The sequence below is a fragment of the Nicrophorus vespilloides genome, unplaced genomic scaffold, assembly GCF_001412225.1.
Source record: "Nicrophorus vespilloides isolate i.1.1-1 unplaced genomic scaffold, Nicve_v1.0, whole genome shotgun sequence".
Taxonomy (NCBI): domain Eukaryota; kingdom Metazoa; phylum Arthropoda; class Insecta; order Coleoptera; family Silphidae; genus Nicrophorus; species Nicrophorus vespilloides.
In genome coordinates this window covers 2,405-25,274 of record NW_017098297.1, presented here as the reverse complement: position 1 = coordinate 25,274, position 22,870 = coordinate 2,405, and the positions used below count along the sequence as shown (strand labels likewise).

Genomic DNA, 22,870 nt, shown 5'->3' with positions numbered 1-22,870 from the left:
ATAATTTGTGGTATATAAATAATTTGTAATGTCTCAGGATACCACTTTAAATAGCAGTTAACACGCTTGAACAGAATATGCATGGTAATTGTAATTGCACGTTAAAATTTAGGCAACGTGTAACAATAATTAAACTAATATTATTTCCCAAAATTTAGAAATACATCAAAACGCGTTACAAATTGCTACTTTATTTTCTGTATATGAAACTCACGATTGATTTGTACTTCTAAGAATTATAGTATTATTAAATCAAACGATGACAGTAATTACACATGCTACACGTGTTTTCTTTGCAATTTGTTATATGAAATGATCATTAAGTTTGAAATACTAGAGTCAAGAAAATAAATAATAATGAATAGTTGCTGGAATAGTATAACAAATAAATTGAAAGATCGAAGTCTGTGAGTTTAATAAATTTATAATTGTTTTTCAATTTACTCTTTATTTGTTATTTTAATTTAATTGAAAATATTATTTTTTGTTAGATTTGGGATACTTTAATATTTAAATAATATCAAGGCTTATTGTTAAAGTTATATGAAAAAACTTTATTATATAATGAAAATATTCTACATTGTTATGTACATGATTATTAGGGTAAACTTATAATTTTTATTCAATTAACTATTTTTTTTAGGATGTTAGTGAAGACTTAATAATAATTTTATTAATAATTACAATTTGAATAAGAAAAAATTTTGTACAAAATTTAATTATAAGAATTAATAATTCTGTCAATAATCACTACTTACTAAAGTATATATTCTTATAACGATGAATTCCAATACAAATAATCAAACAAATTATGCAAAAATGAACGAAGTAATTAAAAACTTAATTTCATTTTTAATTTACGCTCCGGCAAAATTGCAAAGCGTTAAAGCTTTTGCTGTCTCGTTTTTTAATTAAAGTTATTGATTTTATTTTGTTAATGTGCGTAATTCTAATTTCAAAATGTACATCAAGGACGACAATAATATTTTTAATTATCATCCGGCAATAATTCATCCCCTTTGCGTTTAATTAAATTCACACATTGAACATATTTAAATTTATTTTTATACAATAAAGTTGGTTTTTAAAATATAATAATTACTAGGATATAAGACTAATGTTCGTTTATTTTGGTATACCTACATATACAAGTACAGTAATACTACAATTTGAAACCGGACTAATAGAAGACTTTAAAACCATATAAAAATAAACTGCACAAGAAGAAACTGCAATGTATAAACAAAATGATTTATGTAGTAATTTATTTATATAGATTTATTTAGTTAGAAATAAAATAACTTTTTGAGCCATTTTCTAGAGAAAGAAAAATAAAATTAATATTTCAAAAATTATAACCAAAGGGTATTTTATAAATTTCGAGATATTTCGACCCATAAAAATAATAATATATTTCTTTTAATCAGGTCATATTATCGATTCTAATTTGATTATTTAGTCTTATGTAGGTATTTTTGGAGTTCTTTTTGAGGGAAGTAGTTGGAACATATATTTCAAATATTCTAAAAATATTTGTGCCTTGTCCTCATTATATTTTGTCCAATTTCGGTATGCTTTCGGCATGGGTAGGACGAGAATTTGGGGTTGTTTGATCTTTCGGTTCGTAGTGAATAATCAGTAGCTTCTGTCGGTGAAAGGTTTTTGAGGAAGGGTGAGATACCGTCGAGTTTTGTCATATTTTCGCTCTTCAACACAATCTGTGTTGAAAAGCGAAAAGTATATAATAAAAAAAAAATTAGAAAAATTGAATATTTTTCTCAAGTTTAATTGAAATAAAGGATTGCACAAAAATAGCAGTAAAGATGAAAAATAGAATTAATCAAAATACTGGTAATAAAGATTAAGTAGTTTTCCAAATGGATTTATGTATGTTTCCTCCATTTTTTTCTATCTGACAATTAAGAATATCGATTTCAATTGGGTAAATGCGTTGAGAGCTTTTTAGTTTCTGCTTTAATTAATAATTGGATGTCTTTTGCTCCATCTCTTTACCTTTAAGCTCTCATCTTCTGCAAGGTTGAGTTTCCGCGAAATTAAGAGTAAAAAGGTCGAGTAATGCGAGAGTGGATTGGTGTTGACAATATTTCTTAGTACTTGACGTCCGCAACTTTTATATTACTCTTTCGGAGAGGAAAAAAGGACGATTAGAAAACGATATAAATAACTTCTTGTATTTTTCCAGTCTAGTTGCTTCTCTTTATATTCCGATCGGCATAAACTTTTCTACGACCGAGGCTCTCCTCTCCGCCGTACATTTTCTATTATGCAATCCACCCTCGGCATGTAACACACTACATAAGCTCTTAAAACTTCGACGCTCCTAATTTATCTTCATAATTTCTGCTTACACAAGCTGCCTAATCCATCTGCGTAAGATTATTATTTTTGGGGTTAAAATAATAATCGAAATTTTAATTCTGTTATTTTATGCTGCTTCGATGATTCGATTAATCAAGACAATTTCTCTTTACTAAATATAATTAACTCAGTTTTAATTAATGAAAGTATTGTGATCATTCCTATATATTTGTTATTATGTGTATTTCATATAACTTAACAACAAAAAGATTTAATATAATTATTTATTTTAGTTAAAAACTTTTGTTATAATGATTTTTATTTTTTTTATTTATTGATTCTTTTATGAACTAATATTTTTTATGGTATTTATTTAATTCAGTGATGTCAGTATTATCTAAAAATATACGTTGTCTTCATTGTTAAAATTCTTTAGTTGTCTGTCACATTTACGTCATACAATCTTTTTTTGAAAGTGTTAGATAGTTGTTTGGCAGACGTCTCTTTCATAATATGCCAACTGCCAATGTTTTCAGCGCATTCTTTTCGTTTGTTCTAGAAACTTTTAGATATTTACTTGTGATTACAGTTAAATTTAGATAAATCTATATAAAAGTACAGAAAATATTTCATATTTCAATTTTTACGGATCGAATAAAATTACTGAATTATATATTTGTCTATTAATATTTTAAAATTTATTTATTTGTTTTGAAATATTCAAACTGGACTATAATGAAACCGGACTGACCGAATCTGCACTATGCGAAGTATTACTATAGTATAATATTTTTTTGATTATCTAAGTAAATTTCTTGTAAATAAGTTTTTTTTGTAAAGCTTGCAAAGTTTTATATTCTACTAATTATAATAATTACAATATATTGGAAAATGAGTTACTTATTTCTGTACTTTCATTAAGTGTCCAAATAAAATATATATCATGCTCATTCTGTTGGTAGTTTTTTTTTCTTGAAGTTCATTATTTACTTGTCGGATTTGTTCAGTAATTATAAAGAAACCAATAGTTTTGAGAGTGCAAAAAGAAGAAAGCATCGAGTTTCTAGCCAAACAAAAAATCAAGTGTGTCGATTTATTTTCTAAATGGAAAAGTCACTCAGAAAATGGCTTTCCTTCCTGCAAAATATCTCGCGCGAGTAACACAAGAAAGCAGGACCATTGAGACACTACTTCACCGAATAAGGATCGAAAAAAACAGCCAGTCCTCTGTAATTAAAAGCATTTTCCGTACAAAAGCTGTATTATCTTATTTAACTCGCTTCGTTCCCTTAAAATAATGTATGAACTAAGCAGTGTTTGATACTTTTCATTTAGTAAATTTGTATTTTCCTTTTATTTATATTTATTAATGATTTTTTTAATTAAATTTCTGAATCATAAGAACTGGACTAAAGTGAATAAAGCCGGACTATGCGAGGTATTAGGTATTTGCTTAAAACAATTTATAACACGACGGGTGCTTCGTGTACAAAAAATATAATTGTAAAAAAAAATCAAGGCCGGCTGGTATGAGTCCCGACGGGCGAAGATTTAGGGCGCCACTTCCTTTTATTGAGAATAAGAACTCTAATAACTGCTTCCTTATGATCAGCAAACTTCTTCTCCGACGGTGGGCCTTGGCTCCTCTAGAGCACCAACACCGTCCTTTTGGATCACACAAATATATATAAAAAAAAATCTCAACTGGAGACCTCGACCTTTGCGGTTCGATCCAGTCTTCTCGAATTTTGGAAGCATAGTTGCACCGTGGAGCGTAGTTTCCAATATTGGCAACTGTATCATGTTACAAATTGTTGGATAAAAACATTCAAGTTTTAAAATCTTTATAAAAATAAGTAATGTTTAAATATCCTTTACTCCAGTTTTAACATTTTAAAATTGAAAGATTGAAATATTTTTATTTAATTTCTACAAATTAATACTATTGTAAGAATACCTCGCATAGTGCCGGAAATCGGTTTGAAACTGGATTAATCCAGGACTTTAAAATCACATAACACAACAAATTAAATATATAGAGGGAAAAACGACAATTTATGTATGAAAAATAAATTTGTGTACTCATTAAAAGTCCAGAGCGTTTTTTGTTACATGGCTTTAGTGAGCCATATCTCACGATGTATACGTTGTATCTTGTCATTATATACTGCGACTTAAAGGCGACATAACACTTAAAAAAAAGGTTCTGTGACAGTTTTGTATTTAGTGAATCCAGTTGTATGTTAGAGCTAAAAAAAGAGAAAATTGGATACATTCCTCTGTATCACTACGACCAAGGGGAAAAGTGGAGCAAGTGGACAAACATTTTTGTGTTGTTTATGGATCAAATACAGTATTGAATGCAACAGTAAAGCGTTGGTTCCAACGCTACCGTTCTGGGAATATCGACGTCGAATATGAGACATTTCTGGTAGACCAATTGTCGAATATATTGATAAAATCATGGAAATCGTCGAGGTAGACTGGCATGCGAGCACGTATTAGATTGCCTAAGAACTGAAAATTAGGCAGAAAACCGTTTGGAACCATTTGCATAAGTGTGATCTTCAGAAGAAGCTCTATGTATGGGACAAAACGCTCAGAACTTCAACCAATATTTTAATTGCTTTTGATTTTTACACTTTTATTATATATATATTTACTAATGTAAATTTTCTGTATGTTCTTGAGTAATAATAACACATTCTTTGGGAGAGTAGTCTAAATGAAATTATGCAATAATCTAATTCGATGATGAATATTCTGTCCATACTGAAGTAAAAGTAAGATCCAAATTTTAGTTAAACATAGCTTGGAATAAATAGAAAAATAGATATTAATACATTGCGATGTTATTGTTTCATTGCTTGGGCGTTGATTGTTTCAAGGACTGTCATCAATTTTTCTCCGGAACATTCCGCAATTCTCTCTTGGAACCATTTGAACACAAAAAAAGTCTCTGTACTCGCCGCTCCACAAACACGCATCCTATTATATAACCTTGCTTCTCGTCCTTGCATTCAAGCACGCACTTTTTACCCAAAAAGAGAGCCTTAATTTCGAAGATTCCATGCGGAAGAAGGGTCTCAATGAAATAAATTTAAATAATTCAAGCATACACCAGTTGATGTTTCCGTCCTCTTGAGCGTGCCAAATGCAAATTATCGTAATTATTTTAATTGAAACATTTTGTCTTCAGATGCAGAAATTTGTTTTTTTTTCTTTTGAAAAATAAATATTTGATGACTAAAAGACATGCAATAAATAACTTTTGATTTTTATGTTTGTAATTTCAATTCTACAAATATTTATATAGTTGTATACTTATTGCAATATATATTAAGTAATTGAAATAATATTAACAAAAAATTATGTGATAACTAAGACTTTTGAGGTTGAATTTTATATTGATTTTTTCTTTAATATTTTTATGGTATTTTTTTCTATAAATATAAATTAATTACTTCAATTTTCTATTCTCAAAAAACATTGCTATATAAAATTTATCATAAAAAATAAATAATCTTTAATATTTTTTCATTGCATATTACTTTGATTTCCATTATTTACAGTCAGTTACTTTTCAACAGTCAATAAATTAGTTCGCTATTAGCTAGCAAAGAATCCAGAGGTTCGAATTGTTTTAACCTTTATGTTGTTAGATCTTGTCTAATAGATTTATTGCTGTTACATGTATTTGAATTGAGTCTATTTTTATAATGTCTGGACAAAGTTTTTTGTGTGGACTAATTTTGATAATATACCAAGATGAAATGTTTAACAGAAGATTCATTGTTTTAATATGTATTCAAATGTAGATGTCAGTTTCATATATTTTAATTTGTATTTCTTATATATTTGATATATATATCAATATAACGGACTGTTTAAAACTAATCTAGGACTTTATAAAGAAACAGGAATAAGAAATGACAATTTACGTATACAAAAAGTGAACTATTTTTTTAAAATTGATATTTAATTTTTGAAAGTATAAAAAATATATTAATTTTGGACTGGAAAACTTATTTTTTATAATATTTTTTAGTTAACAACATTTAATAATTGTATTCGGAAGGCAGCATTATAAAATAATTTTAATTTGTTAAAGTTTCTTTTATTAATCTTCGTTTTTTTTATTAATTATAAATATTTGAACTCTACTTAATTTTATATATCGATCCGCCTTTTAGAAACGCTCAAATGAAAATTGGCAAATCCTCACCTGACCTTAACTCCGCACTGCAAAATATAAATCACTTGGATCCAATTAAAAGCAAATTAATTAACCAGAGTTTCCAGTAAAACTGAAGCAATTTTCGAAGAAATAAAAAGTGCATTCAAGCTGTCGTCGAGTGCGAATTGATCAATCGTTTCGTTTGAAATTAGATGAAAATGTATCTACTTCAAAAAAAAGCTCAATTCCTCTTATATTTCAATGATCCTAGACATTAATATGTAAAACAAAATAAATGCCTGTTTGTTTCAATTTCGCGGTAAGCTTTTAATTCCATTTTTCCTTCGGGCTTTCTCGTTTCATCAACTCAACATCCCCCATTCCAGTCTTTTTCTCCATCTCCTTTTAAAAACATACATTTTTACTCTCTTATTCATTCCGTATTTAATATTGAAGCAATATTTAATTTCCTCTATAACGACGCCAAGCCGACCGCATTTGCCGGGATCCAAGTCATAGCCTTATGGCAGTTATTAAATTATATTATATTACTGGAATTAAATCTAAAGTCTATAAAAGGTCGCTTCGACCCATTACCCAAGCCATCCATCTGTCAGTCACTCAACATCATCTTGCTTTCGGTTTTTACGTCTACTTTGTTTAGTCCTTGTTTTCTTCGTTCATCGATTTCCTTAGGCATCCGACGAAACGGGGAAAAAGGATATTAGGCCAAGACCAATTTCGGTCAGTGTGTAATCAATCAATTAACTGTGCCTGTCGTGCGTTAAAAAACATCAGTGTATACAATAAATTGGGTTTCAAACATTATAGGTTTAGTTGATTTCTTCTAAAGTATTTACTTAGTTTAGTTTTCATATGATTTACTGTTTGTGACTTATTACAAAATATTTTAATGAGATATTTATTTATATTATAATATTTAACTTTTAAACTACAATGATTCATTTTACAAATGTTCTTTTCCTTAATGAAACATATTGATTAAACTGTAGGATAAATATAGTATTTTATGATATCTTTAAATACAGCAAAACCTCGCATAGTGCATCTTCGATTTGCTATAGTACTATATAGTGCAAAATAAAAATAAATTCTAAAACACAAAGCAAACATTATTTTTTTTCTACATAATTATTATGCGCTTGTAAAGTTGTAAAGTTGAAAGACAAATAAATATAAATTTTATCCATGTGAAAAATATTAAAATAAATAATTATTAATATTTATATGATAGTTTAAAAATAAGTGTAATAATTAACATTTGTGAGTATCATTTAACAAATTAGAAACTATAAACGGTCAAATTCTTGACGTGTTAACAATGTTTCTTGCAAACGCAGTTTGTCCTTGTTCATGTGAGGAAGCTTGTAATCGTTGCCTCCTTTATGAAGCATTCCATACACTTCTGTAATATAATGAAAATATTGTCTACATTTTTCGCGGTTATTTTGTCCCATGCTTTATACACGGCCGCAATGAGTTCATTAATACTGGACGAAGACTGTTGTAAAGGCGTTTTGGAGATGCTCGTATATATATTTATTGGAGTTAATCATGGCTTATTACAATATGTGTGATACATAGGATATAAAAGGTTTGTTACAGTATAATGAGTCCGAGGGCCAACACAGAGAATACACACGAAATAATACAGAGAAACTTACATGTTATTAAGACACAAGAGATGCGAAAGCGAAGACAGGAAGTAATAGAAGAGAGCAAAGAGAGCGGGTACAGATATGTTGCCATGTCGTAAAAGGTTATTACTACTTGAGCGTTCTCCCTTTTGTTTTAGAATTCGATCACGTCGGGGTCACCAATTTGGAGATGCTCATAAATATGTTTATTTGTATAGATCATGGCTTGTTACAATATAGTATGATACACAGGATACATATGTTACAAAGGTTTCTTAGAGTATAATGAGTCCGAGGCCCGAGAGCCAACACAGATAATACCAGGAACCTTACAGCTTATTACTACACACAAGAGATGCGGAAGCAAATACAGGAAATAATAGAAAAGTAAAGAGCGCTTATATACCCTAACCAGGTAGAGCCCTTATCGGACCTTCCTGGAATACCAGCTGCGGGCTGGAGTGGGGTGCACCGTACCGGGCTTGTAGCGGGCTGGAGTGAGCAACACAGCGTTAAAGAAACCCAAATCGGGACTGTTGGTGGTTAACAAATAATTCTTATGTTCCACCCATTTTCAGTACCAGCACGAACAACTTCCTCGACTTCAACACTGCAATGTGGTTCTACTACCAATTTTCTTTCTTTTATCGCGGAAATTAATTTCTCTATAATTGTTCGAATATAGAATTTTTGGGTAGTCTTTGCAATGACAACCGTAATAATTAACCTTAAACAAATGTCAGCTGATAAAAAAATAAACTAATAATTGTTACAAAATGTTATCTTCAGGAGGCTACTAGTCACTTTTTCCATGCTTAATTTATATAAATAACTACTGATACATTTAATTTCATTATTTCAATAGTTCTTATATTAAATGTTATGTTTTTAAATTTCTGTATTGGCCTTTAATTTCTCAAAACAAATGTCACCGTATATTAGATATAAACGCCATACGAAAGAAAATAGTGTAAATTTAATTTCAAACCGTCGATGATTTTTAAATTGTATCGGGTATCATCAAGAGATATTGGGCTTTAGTTCGTGTCAAGTTTTATAAAGCTTTTTGATGTAACTTGTTATATATCGTATCTGTGTAGCAGCTCAAAGGCATACATACACACACACATATCCATATACACACATAAACACGTACAGTCATCGACGCAACGCACCCCCATATCCCAACCGTTTCTGTTTCCCCCAAATCTGTTTGTTTTTCCACGTGAGTTGATCCACCCCAGTTTAAAACAAAATCAAATTGAATTTTACTGAAATAAGAACGAAACCGTATAGAGAGAAAGAGAGATAGCGATAGAAAAAAGAGCGATGGAGAGAGCCACATAAAATGTTACAAAAATGCACTTGTAAATACTAAAATTGTTGTCTGCGCGCTTTGCTTTGTGTGAAATTGTGTTTGGCGGTCGCTCGTAAAAACTCGAGGACGAGCTTACATAAAGCTCTTGCAGAATGCAGCGTATGTTTCATATAAAAAGAGAACATGTTTTTAAGCGGCGATTCGCGAGCGTTTATTCATGTGCATCTTGGAATGCCGAAGATCATAACTCGAATATTCTGGTCGAATTATTTCGCATTCGTACGTAGGAGAGGTTTGCCGAAATTGGACCACTTAAATACATTTTGATTAAAAATAATTGGGATTATTTGGATTAAATGTTACTATTTACATCTTCAAAAGGATATATTTGAGATTTGATTATAAACAAAGTGAAAACGTGTCAATCGGTCCAAAAGATAACTGGATCTATTGCAAATATTTTCAAATCTCGGCAGATCTCATAGGCTTAGATAATTTTACGACACACCTCAGAAGCCCTCCATATACTTTCGCTTCATACTGAGGCCATTTCGGTAACATAGGTTGGAACTTTAATTAATTAATTGAAGTTTTTTTTAAATAATTTAAAGTGCTTTTATGTTTATACCCCCACTTACTACTTTTTACTTTACTTACAACTTTTTTACTCTTTGGACAGACGCTAGTGTGAAATTTCATATACTTTATTTTCTGCTTGCTTAACTTTATGTGGAAAATAAATATCATGTAATGCTATTTTTTACTTTTGTTTTAATAACTGATAAAACAAACAAAAAAATCTTGCTGTGGTATGGAAATATAGAAACTACTGATATTGAAATATAGAAGTGACGTGTTTGGTCTAAAATTAGGAAAGTTTAATAAATAATTGAAAATATTTTACTTAACGATAATTTTGAAGCATATTATACTTTCCAAATGTCTAATAATTAATGATAGTTATTGCATTAACTAACTTTGTAACTTGTTAACTAATATTGAAAATTTCCTGTAAAGATAAATTTACAATAATGGTCTAATTTTGACCTGCATTTGGATCACAATTTAGCAACGGTTCTATATTATGAATGTTATAAATTCCGTATCTACGAAAGGTTAAATTGATCACTATGTGATTGTTAATTCATAAGGTAATGTTATTAAAGACTTAATGTATTCTATTTGATTTGTTATCTTATACGGCTGATCTATAAATTACTAATATAGAGTTGACTATAAATATATCTTAACGTTTGATAATCCGTTGTCAATATTATATAGATCCTATTTTTTTTACAGTATCTACTGCAGTTTTCTTATTGAATTTACGGTTTTTACTGTGATATTTAGATCAACAAATATGATGCATTTACAAAAATTATTACGTTAAGCAAGTCTTCGTTTTCGAGGTACAATTCTATGAAGAGGACATGTTTCTTTGTAAACACAATAAAAACCTTTTTTTTATCGAAGATGAGTTTTATTAAATAAACAGTCAACATATATATTGTTTGAGTTTTCTGTCTTTCATTTAGTCGTAATTATGGCTAAATCTGCATAATTTTCTTTTTCAAAGCAGCTTTTTAAATCTTTGTATTTCGGTAGGTACTTCTTCGTCTTCACTTTATTTGTTTTCGTTGCTAACAATATGTTTTCAATCAGTTAACCAAAGTATGATGGGAGTTTATTGTTTGATTGGTGAGATTTCTGTTATACTCCATAATATTTTATGGAATTTGTGTTTTCAACAAATAATTTTAAATTATTTAGAACATTTTTTCATTTCACTTACAGTTTCATGAATTTTGAGAAAATATTTGAGACATTTTTAAAATAAACATTTTTTTTAATAAAATGCTTTAAATGGTTTTATAAAGTTTTCTGTAAAAAATCAAGAAACAAACCTACTTCAAACTGTAGTGCCATTGGATATCTCTTTCAATTATTGAAATGTATTATAACTCATCGTCATTGAATGGTGGGTAGCTCCTGTTTTGAATTTATTTTTTCATTTATTAGCATTATGAATTTATTTAAGGCCTGAAAAGGAAATCATTTTTCATCCGCGATTAAACGGGAGATACGGGCAGACTTTTTGCATAACGAATGCCCATCCCCATCTATAGTCTGTGAAATGTATAAATGACTGTTCCGCTTTGTAAAGCGACACGAAGAAAAAGTCGTTCCACTTTGCCGCCGGCAGAAAGTTTAAAAGTTTTGTTTACCCTGCGCATCCACCGAAACACCGTTTCGTTTAAACTGAATAATAATAAAAATCTTACAACGAAAGACGAACAAGAATAAAAGAATTGGGGGATAAAGTTTTGTTGTTAGAATATATTTTATTATCAATCAAATGAAGTTTTACTTGATTATGTTATATATTGCATATTTATATCAAAATTTCAAAATAAACTAAATTATAATTTGGCAAAATAAAAGTTAATTTTATTAAATTAGTATACAAAATTGATATAAATGATCAGGTTTTTCCTCTATACCAATTGTTGGCAAATGCGGCTCCGAGATAAAGGGTCTCGGACATATAAAATAAATAATTTTAAAATTGTGTATCTAAGTGTGGCTCTTTATAAAATGAACAAATTTTAGTTTCATAATTAAGAAATATTCATAGTGTATTTGTAAATTTATTATTAAAGAATATTCTAAAAATGCAACCTACAATACAGATAAACTTCGCAAATCAATTACATTTTTTTAGTTCTTTGCGTAATTCGTTATTCATCGAGCTAGTCAATATACACTTTTAAAAATTAAAGACACATTGTGTCACAATTGCGTCATTTCTATATGAAACGAAACATATGCTTGAAATCATACAGTGTTTATTTATATAATGGAGATATCAAGCAAACACATATTTTTAAATTTTACCGCCTATTTTAGCATCTGCTACCAACATTATCGTAATAAAATCATATTTGTAAATCAGAATTTGTTATTTGTATTTAATTTATTAATGATAAATTATTACTGGCCTTAGGCGTCGACAAGACGCAGCTAAGTATAGAGTGGCTCTTCCGGCAGAGAAGAAGAAATTTACGAAGAAAAGTAACATAAAAAATTGGATAGTCGTAGACAATGGTCAAAGGTAATCACAATTTAAAGATCACATATGTTGATAATCTCAAAAGTAGTATTACTAGATATTTTTTTATTGCTGACAAATGTATTGAATTAAATGGATTTAAATGGATATTCGTTTCATGGAAAGTAGCTTTAGTTTCTTAAATATGCTTCTTTATAGTTTGCCCTAGTTTCCCAGAATAACTTATATATAATATTGAACTTTTCGGAAGAAATCAATTTTTACTACGTAGTTCCATTTCATGCTTCATAGCCAATATTTTCCTCATATAAGTGTTACTATTTAACTTGATATCAGGTTTATAAAATATAACTTTTTTTTATAACTTCTAAATAAATGTGTGTATCATATTTAGTTATACATTTCTATATATTTTTTTCATCAGTTATTTGAAATTGATACTGTTTTTATATTTATTTTTATTTGTTTAGATAAAGTTTTATAATGACTATAATCGCTTTTAATACTACAAATATTTTTTATTGTAAAATTACCACTGTTAGTAGAATTGTATAGAAATAAAGAAAATAATTATTCCCATCTATTATTGTTAATGAGGCTATTTCTTTTAAATAGAAACTTAATTGATAAGTGTGATTATTAATTTGAAGAAATTTAGTAGAATACTCATTTTCTAATTTTAAGTTCATTAAAAATAATTATTGCAAATAAAATGTAATTATTACACAGCTTATATTATGTGAATGATATTATGCATAAAATGAATGTATTCAATTAAAGTGTAAACTGATGAATTAGAAAATACGTGAAAACTGTGAACCAGTAATCGCGAGACTAGCCCATGCATACTTAATGCAATTCAAGCTTCCAAGTGCTTTGCTGGCTAATTAATTTGTGCAATTCCAGCGTTTGCTCAAATGTTTAAATCCTATAAGTACGTCATGCTATATCCTCCAGGAATAAAAAAACACCATCTGAATAATTTCACAGTGAAAAATTTTTTTCTTCTAATTAACATTTAAGATTAATTTATATTTCAGTCATGTTTCTAATGTAATCGCCGCATTTTTTGTTATACAACAATAAAACACGATTTGAGAGAATTCATCAAAATCAAAATACATTCCACTATGATTGCGTACAAAGGGTTCAACAATACAAAAGACATTAGAAAGATGAGATTAGCGCGGAGGGCAGAACGCTTTCCGTAATTAATTAGTGCCCTTTGGAACAGATCGTGAAATTAATTGCGGAGAATGCTTTGACACATAGTTTTCATCTCAAATTTTCAGTGGGGGTGGATGAAATTTTCATTCGCCGATTAATTTCCCTGCTGCCATCCCATCCCATCCCTTATTTTATACGTGCACGTAACGTATAACTGGGTAGGAATTTTGTTTATCCTACGCAGTAAAAAAGGAGAACGTATAAAGAAGGTGGAGGGTCTAATAAAAAAAAAGAGGTCGAAAAGGCGCTCGAGTAGTCAAGGGGTGGAAGAGAAAACATTAAATACCTCTGAAATGAAAACTATTTAAATTCAGGTACAGTGAGAAGCGAGCGAAGATAGTAAACATATTTCACAAACATAATTATTTAAAATCCTTTTATTATTCTCATTACGAAAGTTGAAATCTTCTATATTTTAAAGGAACACCGTCTTATACATTGGTGATTTTTTTAAATGCATTTCTTATTTTCAGAAATTTTATGTTAATTATTTCCAAGAAACAAATTATTCCATTTGAATATGTGTTATTGAATACTTTTTCTATACTACGGGAAAAAAAATCAAGTTAGAATAGATCTAATATTTTCCTAAATTCTGAAGTCTTGAAAAAAAAAACTAAATCACTAAAGTGAATATTGTCAATTTGTAAAACGAAAAACTCTTAATTATTTATGAAAGGAAAGAAGATCTAACTAAATCAAATATAACTATTTTACATTTGTAATTTTTTTATTATTATAATTAATCATTTTTTCTCTATTTCAGATGTGTGGTGGTTAGAGGAAGGAGGAGTATAATCACTTTTTCAACTTTTGGCTGGTATGGCTAGTTGGGATTTAATGAATTGAAGATGTACAGTGCGGTGGCTGCGTTGCAACCCTTAATAAATCAGTCGGTAGTGAACCCTTTGAAATGCACTTACGTCGAGGATGCGAAGAGCGTCTGCTCTCAAAACGGTACAAGTGTTGTGGTGGCTTGCACAGGTTACGGGGACAGGTTGTACGAGTACAGCTGTAAACTGCACGCGACTGCATCGGCATCCGCTTCCGGGTTCTTCGCGTGCACAGGATGTGACTCTCCAGGTCGCTTCCAGATTGAGCTACTCAATATCAATAATTTGAGCGAGTTCCTGTTTATGAGTCCGATGGTCGGGAATTTCAGGTGTTCGACGAGAAACCAAAGTGACGTTGACTTTTGGACGTGCACTTTAGATGATTCGTTTACGAATGAGACGGCAGGAAACTTTCTCTGGGAGTCCGACTGGAGTTTCCTCTTTGTCTTCGTATTTATTATGGCCGGAGGCGTCGGAAATATCCTCGTCTGCTTGGCCGTCCTTTTCGACAGGCGGTTGCGTAACTATACGAACTATTTCCTGTTGTCTCTGGCTATGGCCGATCTCCTAGTCAGCCTCTTCGTCATGCCGCTAGGAGCTATTCCGGGTTTCTTAGGTAAGTCGTATTTCCCAATCTTATACATCTGTTAGGAGTAATCCTATCAAGGAACTTTTATAATATCTTTTATTGATTCTGTAACAACTTCTGCGGTGGATACCCAACGTAATTCATACTTTCATGGACTCCAGGAATTTTTATTCCGCTTGGGAATTTACATATTTCAGAACAATACAACCTCAAACCAAATATCAAATGAATATTAATATGATGTATGTTTTTTTTAAATCTTAACACTTTGCTGTCCTATGAAATAACGTACTATTTTGTCAACGGCTATCAGATTTTAACAAAAAAAAAACACGTAGTAATACGTCAACAGACAGCCAAGTAATAATATTGACAACAAATATAGCAAATTATTTTAAGAGGCCCTCAAAAATACTTAAATCCATAGTCTTAAATATTATAGAAAATTGTCTCATTGTCTTAATGTTGCAATGAGTTCTTAACTTAAAATAGTAATTTAATTATTGACTAATTATATATTATATAAAAATAAAAAATACAGTTTGTCGTGAAAAGGGGACATAGAATCGAGGACATAGAAATTGGGGTTGTTTGGTGGTTGACAAACCATTCTTACGTTTCATCCATTTCAAATATAGATTTTTTTCGTAGTTTTTGCAATAATGACCGTAATATAATTAACTTTAAACAAATTGTCAGCGGGTAAAAAACCAAACTAACAATTGTTGCAAAATTTTACCTGTTTACTAGAAAAACTATTTTGAAAAATGTCAAACTTCTAGCGGCTACTAGATTCACTTTTTCATACTTAATTAAATACATAACTACTGATACATTTAATTTCATTATTTCAATAATAATAAAACCATTTGTTTGTCTTGTATAAAGAAATTACGTAAGCAGACATAATTATATTGTATGCAATTGTTCTTGCAATGTTTTATTTTATGAATATTGCACATGACATAAAACATTGCAGTTGACAAGAACAGAAGGAACAAGAACAATGTAAAAATGCGCATATGCATAAATGCCGCCACAATGTACGTACACAATTAAAAAAAGAAATTATATTTTTTATTATTATTTATTTATTTACTTACTAATAAATAATAACATGTGATATAACTCATAGATTTATTTATATCGCGTTGTACAGAAAGTTCTTGCCAATTTTCGCTAAGTACCATTGGCGAAGCCTAAAAATATCAGAATTGTGAAAAACTATGAACTATACTCTCAAAGTAAGATTTCAACCGTCTTGAGAACTAAGTTTGATTCGGATCAAATAAAAATGAGATATTTAGTACACTTGTGAAGATGAAAGAAATGATACTTTTCTATTAAAGTAATAATTAAGATATATTCTGTTTACGGAGAAGTTGCTTTAGCTAAATGAGCTTTAGAAACATAATTCTCTAAATTTAGAGCTGAAGATTTCAGCAAATTTTGGTCTTTGCAAAAATCCATTAACTGTATTAACGATTCATTTCAAGTCAACATAAAAAAAAACACATGAAGAAGTTTTTTTTGTCGAAAAACCTAATAAATTTTGAGAGGATGTAATGTTTAAATTGCGTGGAAGCTGAAGAAATGTTTATAATTAAAAATTATATATCTATATATAAAAGTTTTGATTTTTAATTTTCGTAAAAATCAGCACGAACTTTCCGGATAACTCAATATAAAATTGTTTGTATGTCCTCTAGCTGTTCCTAACGTTGATATATCGAGCGAACTTCAAGAAATATATAAAGATAAAAACACGTATTTTAATTACTACATTTAATTTGTTTCACTATTTCTCGAATGTACAAAATTTAGATAGTGCAGTTTCAGCGAACTGAAGTTTTAATCAAAGAAATAATATGTGTATATTTATTCAACTGCAAAATATTATCCTCAATATATATTAATAACCGACGTTGCATGTTCTAAAGGCAACATTCCCGTAACGTTTATGAAATTAATCGCTGCATAAGCGGGCGCAACTGAATTTACGATTTTATTCACCACAAAAGTTTCGAACTGTGAAGATGCTTTTACTTTGTAGTGTTTCGAAATTACATGTACCAGATTGAAAGTTTTCGCAACGAAGTTCTCTTTGAAAAGCCAACATTAAAATGCGGTCCGAGCGAAAGCTTTCTAATCAATTATTGCCGCAATGAATTCAGAGAAAAATATAGAGACGGAGGAAAAGGAATTTCATTGTGCAAATGCGTTTAAATCTTTAAAAAGTTTCGATCGCCTCAACAAGTGGAATAAATTAAAGTTTCAGGAGATGCGCGAAGTGCACGACTGGGTGGATGAATCGAATGAGTGAATGAATGAATGAAGGAGTGATTGAACGGCTTCTTGTGTTTGGCGAAAGATGGAGCGAAAGAGGAAAAGCTATTAGGGAATAAGAGAAGATCCGACCGATTTCTTAAGCAGTTGGAAAAGGGTTTAATTACCGATGCTATACTAATCGTTCCGCATAGATTGCCTGCATTGACCGACAAATCCGCATGATAAAACTTTGTCTTTATTCCAATTAACCGGCAGCTCAATTGAGTGCATCACGTAACCCATTACCTAATGTCATTAATCATTGGCAACATCTATTATGGATGATGCTTGGGGCGAGTAGGTGTTTGACAATTTTATAGCAAAGCCGCCTCAAGGAAATAAACGATCATAAATACTCCAGGACCTAGAGTTTAGGTAACCTGTCCAAATTTCCGAAGTTACGATACTCTAATAGTCGTAGTTTGCTAAGATTTACTACATAAGGATTTCCTGTACAAGAGTTTTATGTATTCCCATTTTGTCTTGTTTACAAGAAAGCAATAATAACAATAAATAGAATAATATTTTTGATTGCAACAATATATATTAATTATGTTAGACAATTATATGTATCAATTATAATATTTCATGAATTATCATTAAATTAAACAAACAAAAATGAAAAGTGTTCTTCATATAATTAATGAAATCATATAGATCCCGATCGATTAATATTGAACAATTGCAATTCATTTAAATGGGACTATTAAATGTACATATATTGAATGCATATTCAGTCTGTGGCTTAATTAAAACTGTGCGATTTATTGCGCGTCCACTGAACCGGAATAGATTAATTAATTTTAATATAATAATGACGCATTGAAAATTTCATTATAATTTAATCCAGCGGAAAGACTTACAATGTGCAATTATATGAGCAAATACTGCACACAATATTGTTGGATATTGAAAATTTGATTAATTGTTTTCCGTGCATTCATTTGCTTTACTATTTTGTGATTTTAATCTTTAAATGATGAATACGAACAATGAAACAGAGGAACAAATAATTAACTATTTTTGTGTATATGATATGATTTTTATTTTATATTTTTATATTTGAATTATATAATTGGTGTAGTAAATTATATTTAATCAATTAATTTTAATTATTATATATTTTATTTTGTTATTCAATTTTCTGTCAGTTCTAATAAAATAATCATCCTGTTGTGAACTGATATATTATCTAATTCAGATCCCCCTTTAAAAAATATAAAATTGGCTTCTCTCATTATTTCCATTCAATTTCCAAAATTTTCATATGTGATGACTTCATTTTTTTTGTCTTGTTTTAGTTTTACTTTTGTTTAGACAGCTTTGGCCTTAATCATATTAGATATAAATATACTGAACAATGGATGGTCTATATCCAATTAATAAATAAATCGTTTATTCCAGATAGACAGGAACCAACAATATCATTTTGACTCAAAGACTTTGAGATTTGCAATCATTCTTAAAAAAATATCATTAAATTACCACTTTTACGTCAAATTATAGTAATTTTATAATGGAACTGTTCCATATGTTAGTATCGATTCAGCCGCACGTATTTGGACTTTGATGGCTCTGGATGTATGATGCCGGCTCGAAATTTCTCGATCTTCAATTCGCAGTAATCTTGTTGTTGACGGAAATGCTCGACCAGTTTCTAGAACGATGAATATCAACCGTCTTTTGAAAGGCTCGATGCCAAACTTCAACTGAGTTGTTGGTTCGAGTAAGGTTGTAGATTACATGATATTTGCGCGTTAGCCATCCCAGGATGAAATAGACATCTAACTATCTGTACTCTAAGAAATATGGTTGCATAATCATTTTGACTGGCTATCTCAAACTCTTACAAGCATCATGCCAGACGTAGGCTGCAATTCCTTAAGCTAGCGCAGGACTCTCGTGTAGTCGTCTTTAGACTTGCCTTGAATTAATACGTAGACGTAAGGCGTTGCAGAAGCATCGATCAGCGCGTGGATTGTAAGAAGATTGTTGATGCTATTTTGAATCTTCCATCGATGAACCAATGTTCAAGATTTGACAAAGTGCGAAAAATGGATATTTACTCGTACAGCGAAACAATATTCCCATATAAACTAATGTAATATACGATAATGCATTTCATTTTAGGGTCATTTTTCTTACAATTTATTTTGATCGTTAAGTAAAATAATCTGGCTATAATCAAAGGAACTGTAGCTGAAAATTGCCGGATAATCTGTCGAGGTTTCTCAACGGTCGTTACTGCTCGTCGACGAAATTATGCTACGATTTAGGTTGCTTCATTTTGCTAAGTATCTGAAGCATGATTGTGTTCTGAATATATCTGAACAAAAGTCCTTCATACGTCGATATGCGAAACGTCGTTCGCTGAGCGACTGAGCGCGTTTGTCCCGCGCGCTTTTGTTACTGCGCGCCTTTGTCCACGCGTTCTAAGCGTATTTGTCGGGTCACCAAATATATCTGTATATTAAAGTATTTTTATTCTTTCGACTTTATTCGAGCGAAAATTATTAAAATAATATTTTTTCGGGTTAGCATCTATTCGACTTTGGCAAATTTAACTATGATATAAAATAAACTACTCGTTACGCAGCTATAACTACCCTTTGAGTGGGACATTTCTACCCACAAGTCCTACTTTCTAAAATAATCCTGCATAATAAGGGATTTAAATAAATGTATTTATAATATATTCACACTAGTGTGACTTTTGGCAGTATCGGAGTATATAATATATTTCTCTAGTTTTCATTTACTTGATCTAAACTAATGGATGCACAAGGAAAGTTATTAAATTTATTATTCATGCAATGTTTGTAGGAAGACGTGCGACCAAATAATTTCCATTTTCACTTCTGAAACCTTTAATTCGCCAATTAAAATAACGTAGATTGCTTATTATATAATAAGAATATTTATTGTAATAGTTATACATAAATAAATGAAAATAAAAAGAAATAATCATAGCAAAATTAACAAATATTGGCATAAATTTTAATGTATTTTTTAATTAATACTTTAAATGGATAATTATGGATAATGTTCATGCTGGGTGCATATAACATATAACTCAAGATTAAAGTAGTAAACTTATACTTAGTTAACTAAGTTTGTTTGTTATTGGTTACTTAATATATATTATTTCAATAATATATAAGAACTGAGATTATTCTAATCTTTGATAGATGCATATAATAAATATTAAATTTAAAATAAAAAAAAAAACTTATATAAATAAATAGCATCCAAATAATGTTAAAAAGTATATAATATTTTTTTTATATAAAATGTGTTGGATTATCTTATCGCTATATATTATATTTCATGATGTACTAAAATGTGTTTAGGGCACTTATTTGGACCGTGATTGCGAGTACGATTATCATAAAGCATTTTTATTCGGATGTCGGTGGCGTTTTAATCCACAAAACAGGAAGCGAGGGCGACTTCCTGTATGGAGCGATGAAAAGAGTGGAAAAATTTCCAGTGAAATGGGTCCGACCGGTCCTCGACGTACGTTCTAAATTTAATAAACGGATCTTCCGGTCGGAGATCGTCATCAGCTTCAAAACGTACACGTTTATAGAGAGAGCGTCATCTCTTATTACTGAAAGAGTTCTCGAAATAAATAACGGATGATATAATAAATCCTGTTTGCATTACTAATGATCGGCCATTATAATTATATTTTCCGGTAATTTAATAAATAAAATTATACTATTTATGAACAATTTTATACTAATTACAGGATTATGTGATAAACTCTTAGAACTTAATCGGTTTCACCTTTTTATTTAGTTAGTATTAATAATTATTTGTAATAACTATATGTTTCGCACATTATTATGTAATATATTAAATATTGGATTTTACTTCTCTAAAAGCCTATCTCTGTATTTTGTGAGCGATGAAAATTTGTAATGTAGACATAAGAAAACAACCAAATATTTTCATTACATATTTTTGGATAGATACATTCAAAAGAGTATCGACTTTCAATATATATCGAAGATTTTCACTGAATACACGCTGTTTCCTAAGTGATGAAAACGTACAGATTTCGCATTTAAGTGATTGAAATTCTGAACTTGTTTTTATCGAACATACAATTCCAATCCTTCGCCTAGATTTTTTTCATGTTTTTCATACAATGTAGTTTAATTTAAAAAATGTATATATATCATTTTTTATTACTCTTTATTACACACTTATCCGTTATACTCTTTATTCATTTACATCTTTTTAGCTGATATTTATTAAGCGAAAAAAAATTAGATGACGTTGACATATATTTTTTTAAATATTTAAACATTGTGTGTGTTTTTTAAATGAAGCATCTGAAAGTGAGGTGAGTGGTTCATTAATAATAACCTTTACTGGGAGTGCCACCAGTTGCAAGTTTCCACATCACTTAACTACCACCATTGATGGTAGCTAAGTAAGGTTTTGATGTCAAATTTGCTTTGAGGCATACATCGAGTCGGCTCATGTCCATGAAATGTATGCGAATATTCATATTCACTGAAGAACTTAATATGGTGCAATAAAAAACAAATAAATTTTTTATTTCATGGTTAGATAAGTTCATTCGTTAGTTTTCTTAGTTATTAGTTAGATAATAATTGTTAATTTCACTTTTACACATTCATATTTTTTTTGTTGAATATTACAATTAAAATTAATTTTATATAATACAAAAATATGTTAAATAACTATATTTGTTTGTTATTTATTTATATTTAGCATTTTTTTTGTTATTTATATTATATTTCGGAAGTATTACTATTAATCATAGTATTTAAGAGTAATTATAATGTTTCTTTGTAATAATGAAATTCAGGAACTTCTTTTAATACCTTGGCATTTCGTAACATCGTGACGTCTGAGAAACTCCGTTAAATATAACGTTAGTTATTAATTTATATAAACATATAATTTATTAGCTTGAGGAAAAATATAAAACATGTATGTTATTTTTATTTTCATCATCACTACTGTCATTTTTATCTGACTGTCTTTGTGTGATTCCATTGCTAATTTTCGTAAAATCTCTACATTTGGTTCATTTTCTGAATCAAAAACTTTTGTCGATAATTTCATTATAATTATTCGCGTGGCGTCTGATAGACAAATATCATCAATACGAATAAGGTCGGGGTTTTTCAGTTTTGAAAATTATGATTGGTATTGTACTCACTGGTGTCCCACAGACGTCTACTCGCGTGGTGTCAGTGGGACGAAGAGTAATGATGCTTTAACAAAACGATGTAACACATATATAAATTGGCATGATGTAATAATGTTATGGCTAAAAACCTGCTTATTAACAGTATAACAAATAAATAAGT

The 22,870-nt window shown here is 29.7% G+C and overlaps 1 protein-coding gene across 1 annotated transcript in view; it reads left to right on the top strand.

Annotated features, from left to right (window-relative positions):
* The window catches only part of LOC108562104 (5-hydroxytryptamine receptor 1-like), a gene marked incomplete at its 3' end in the record, with an annotated part of 32,550 nt that extends 17,332 nt beyond the window's left edge, over nucleotides 1–15,218 (top strand). The window contains exon 2 of the mRNA XM_017920309.1: nucleotides 14,536–15,218. Within this exon, the coding sequence (XP_017775798.1) occupies nucleotides 14,621–15,218 (598 nt within the window). The remainder of the gene's footprint in view (nucleotides 1–14,535) is intronic.
* Nucleotides 15,219–22,870: the final 7,652 nt, after the last annotated feature.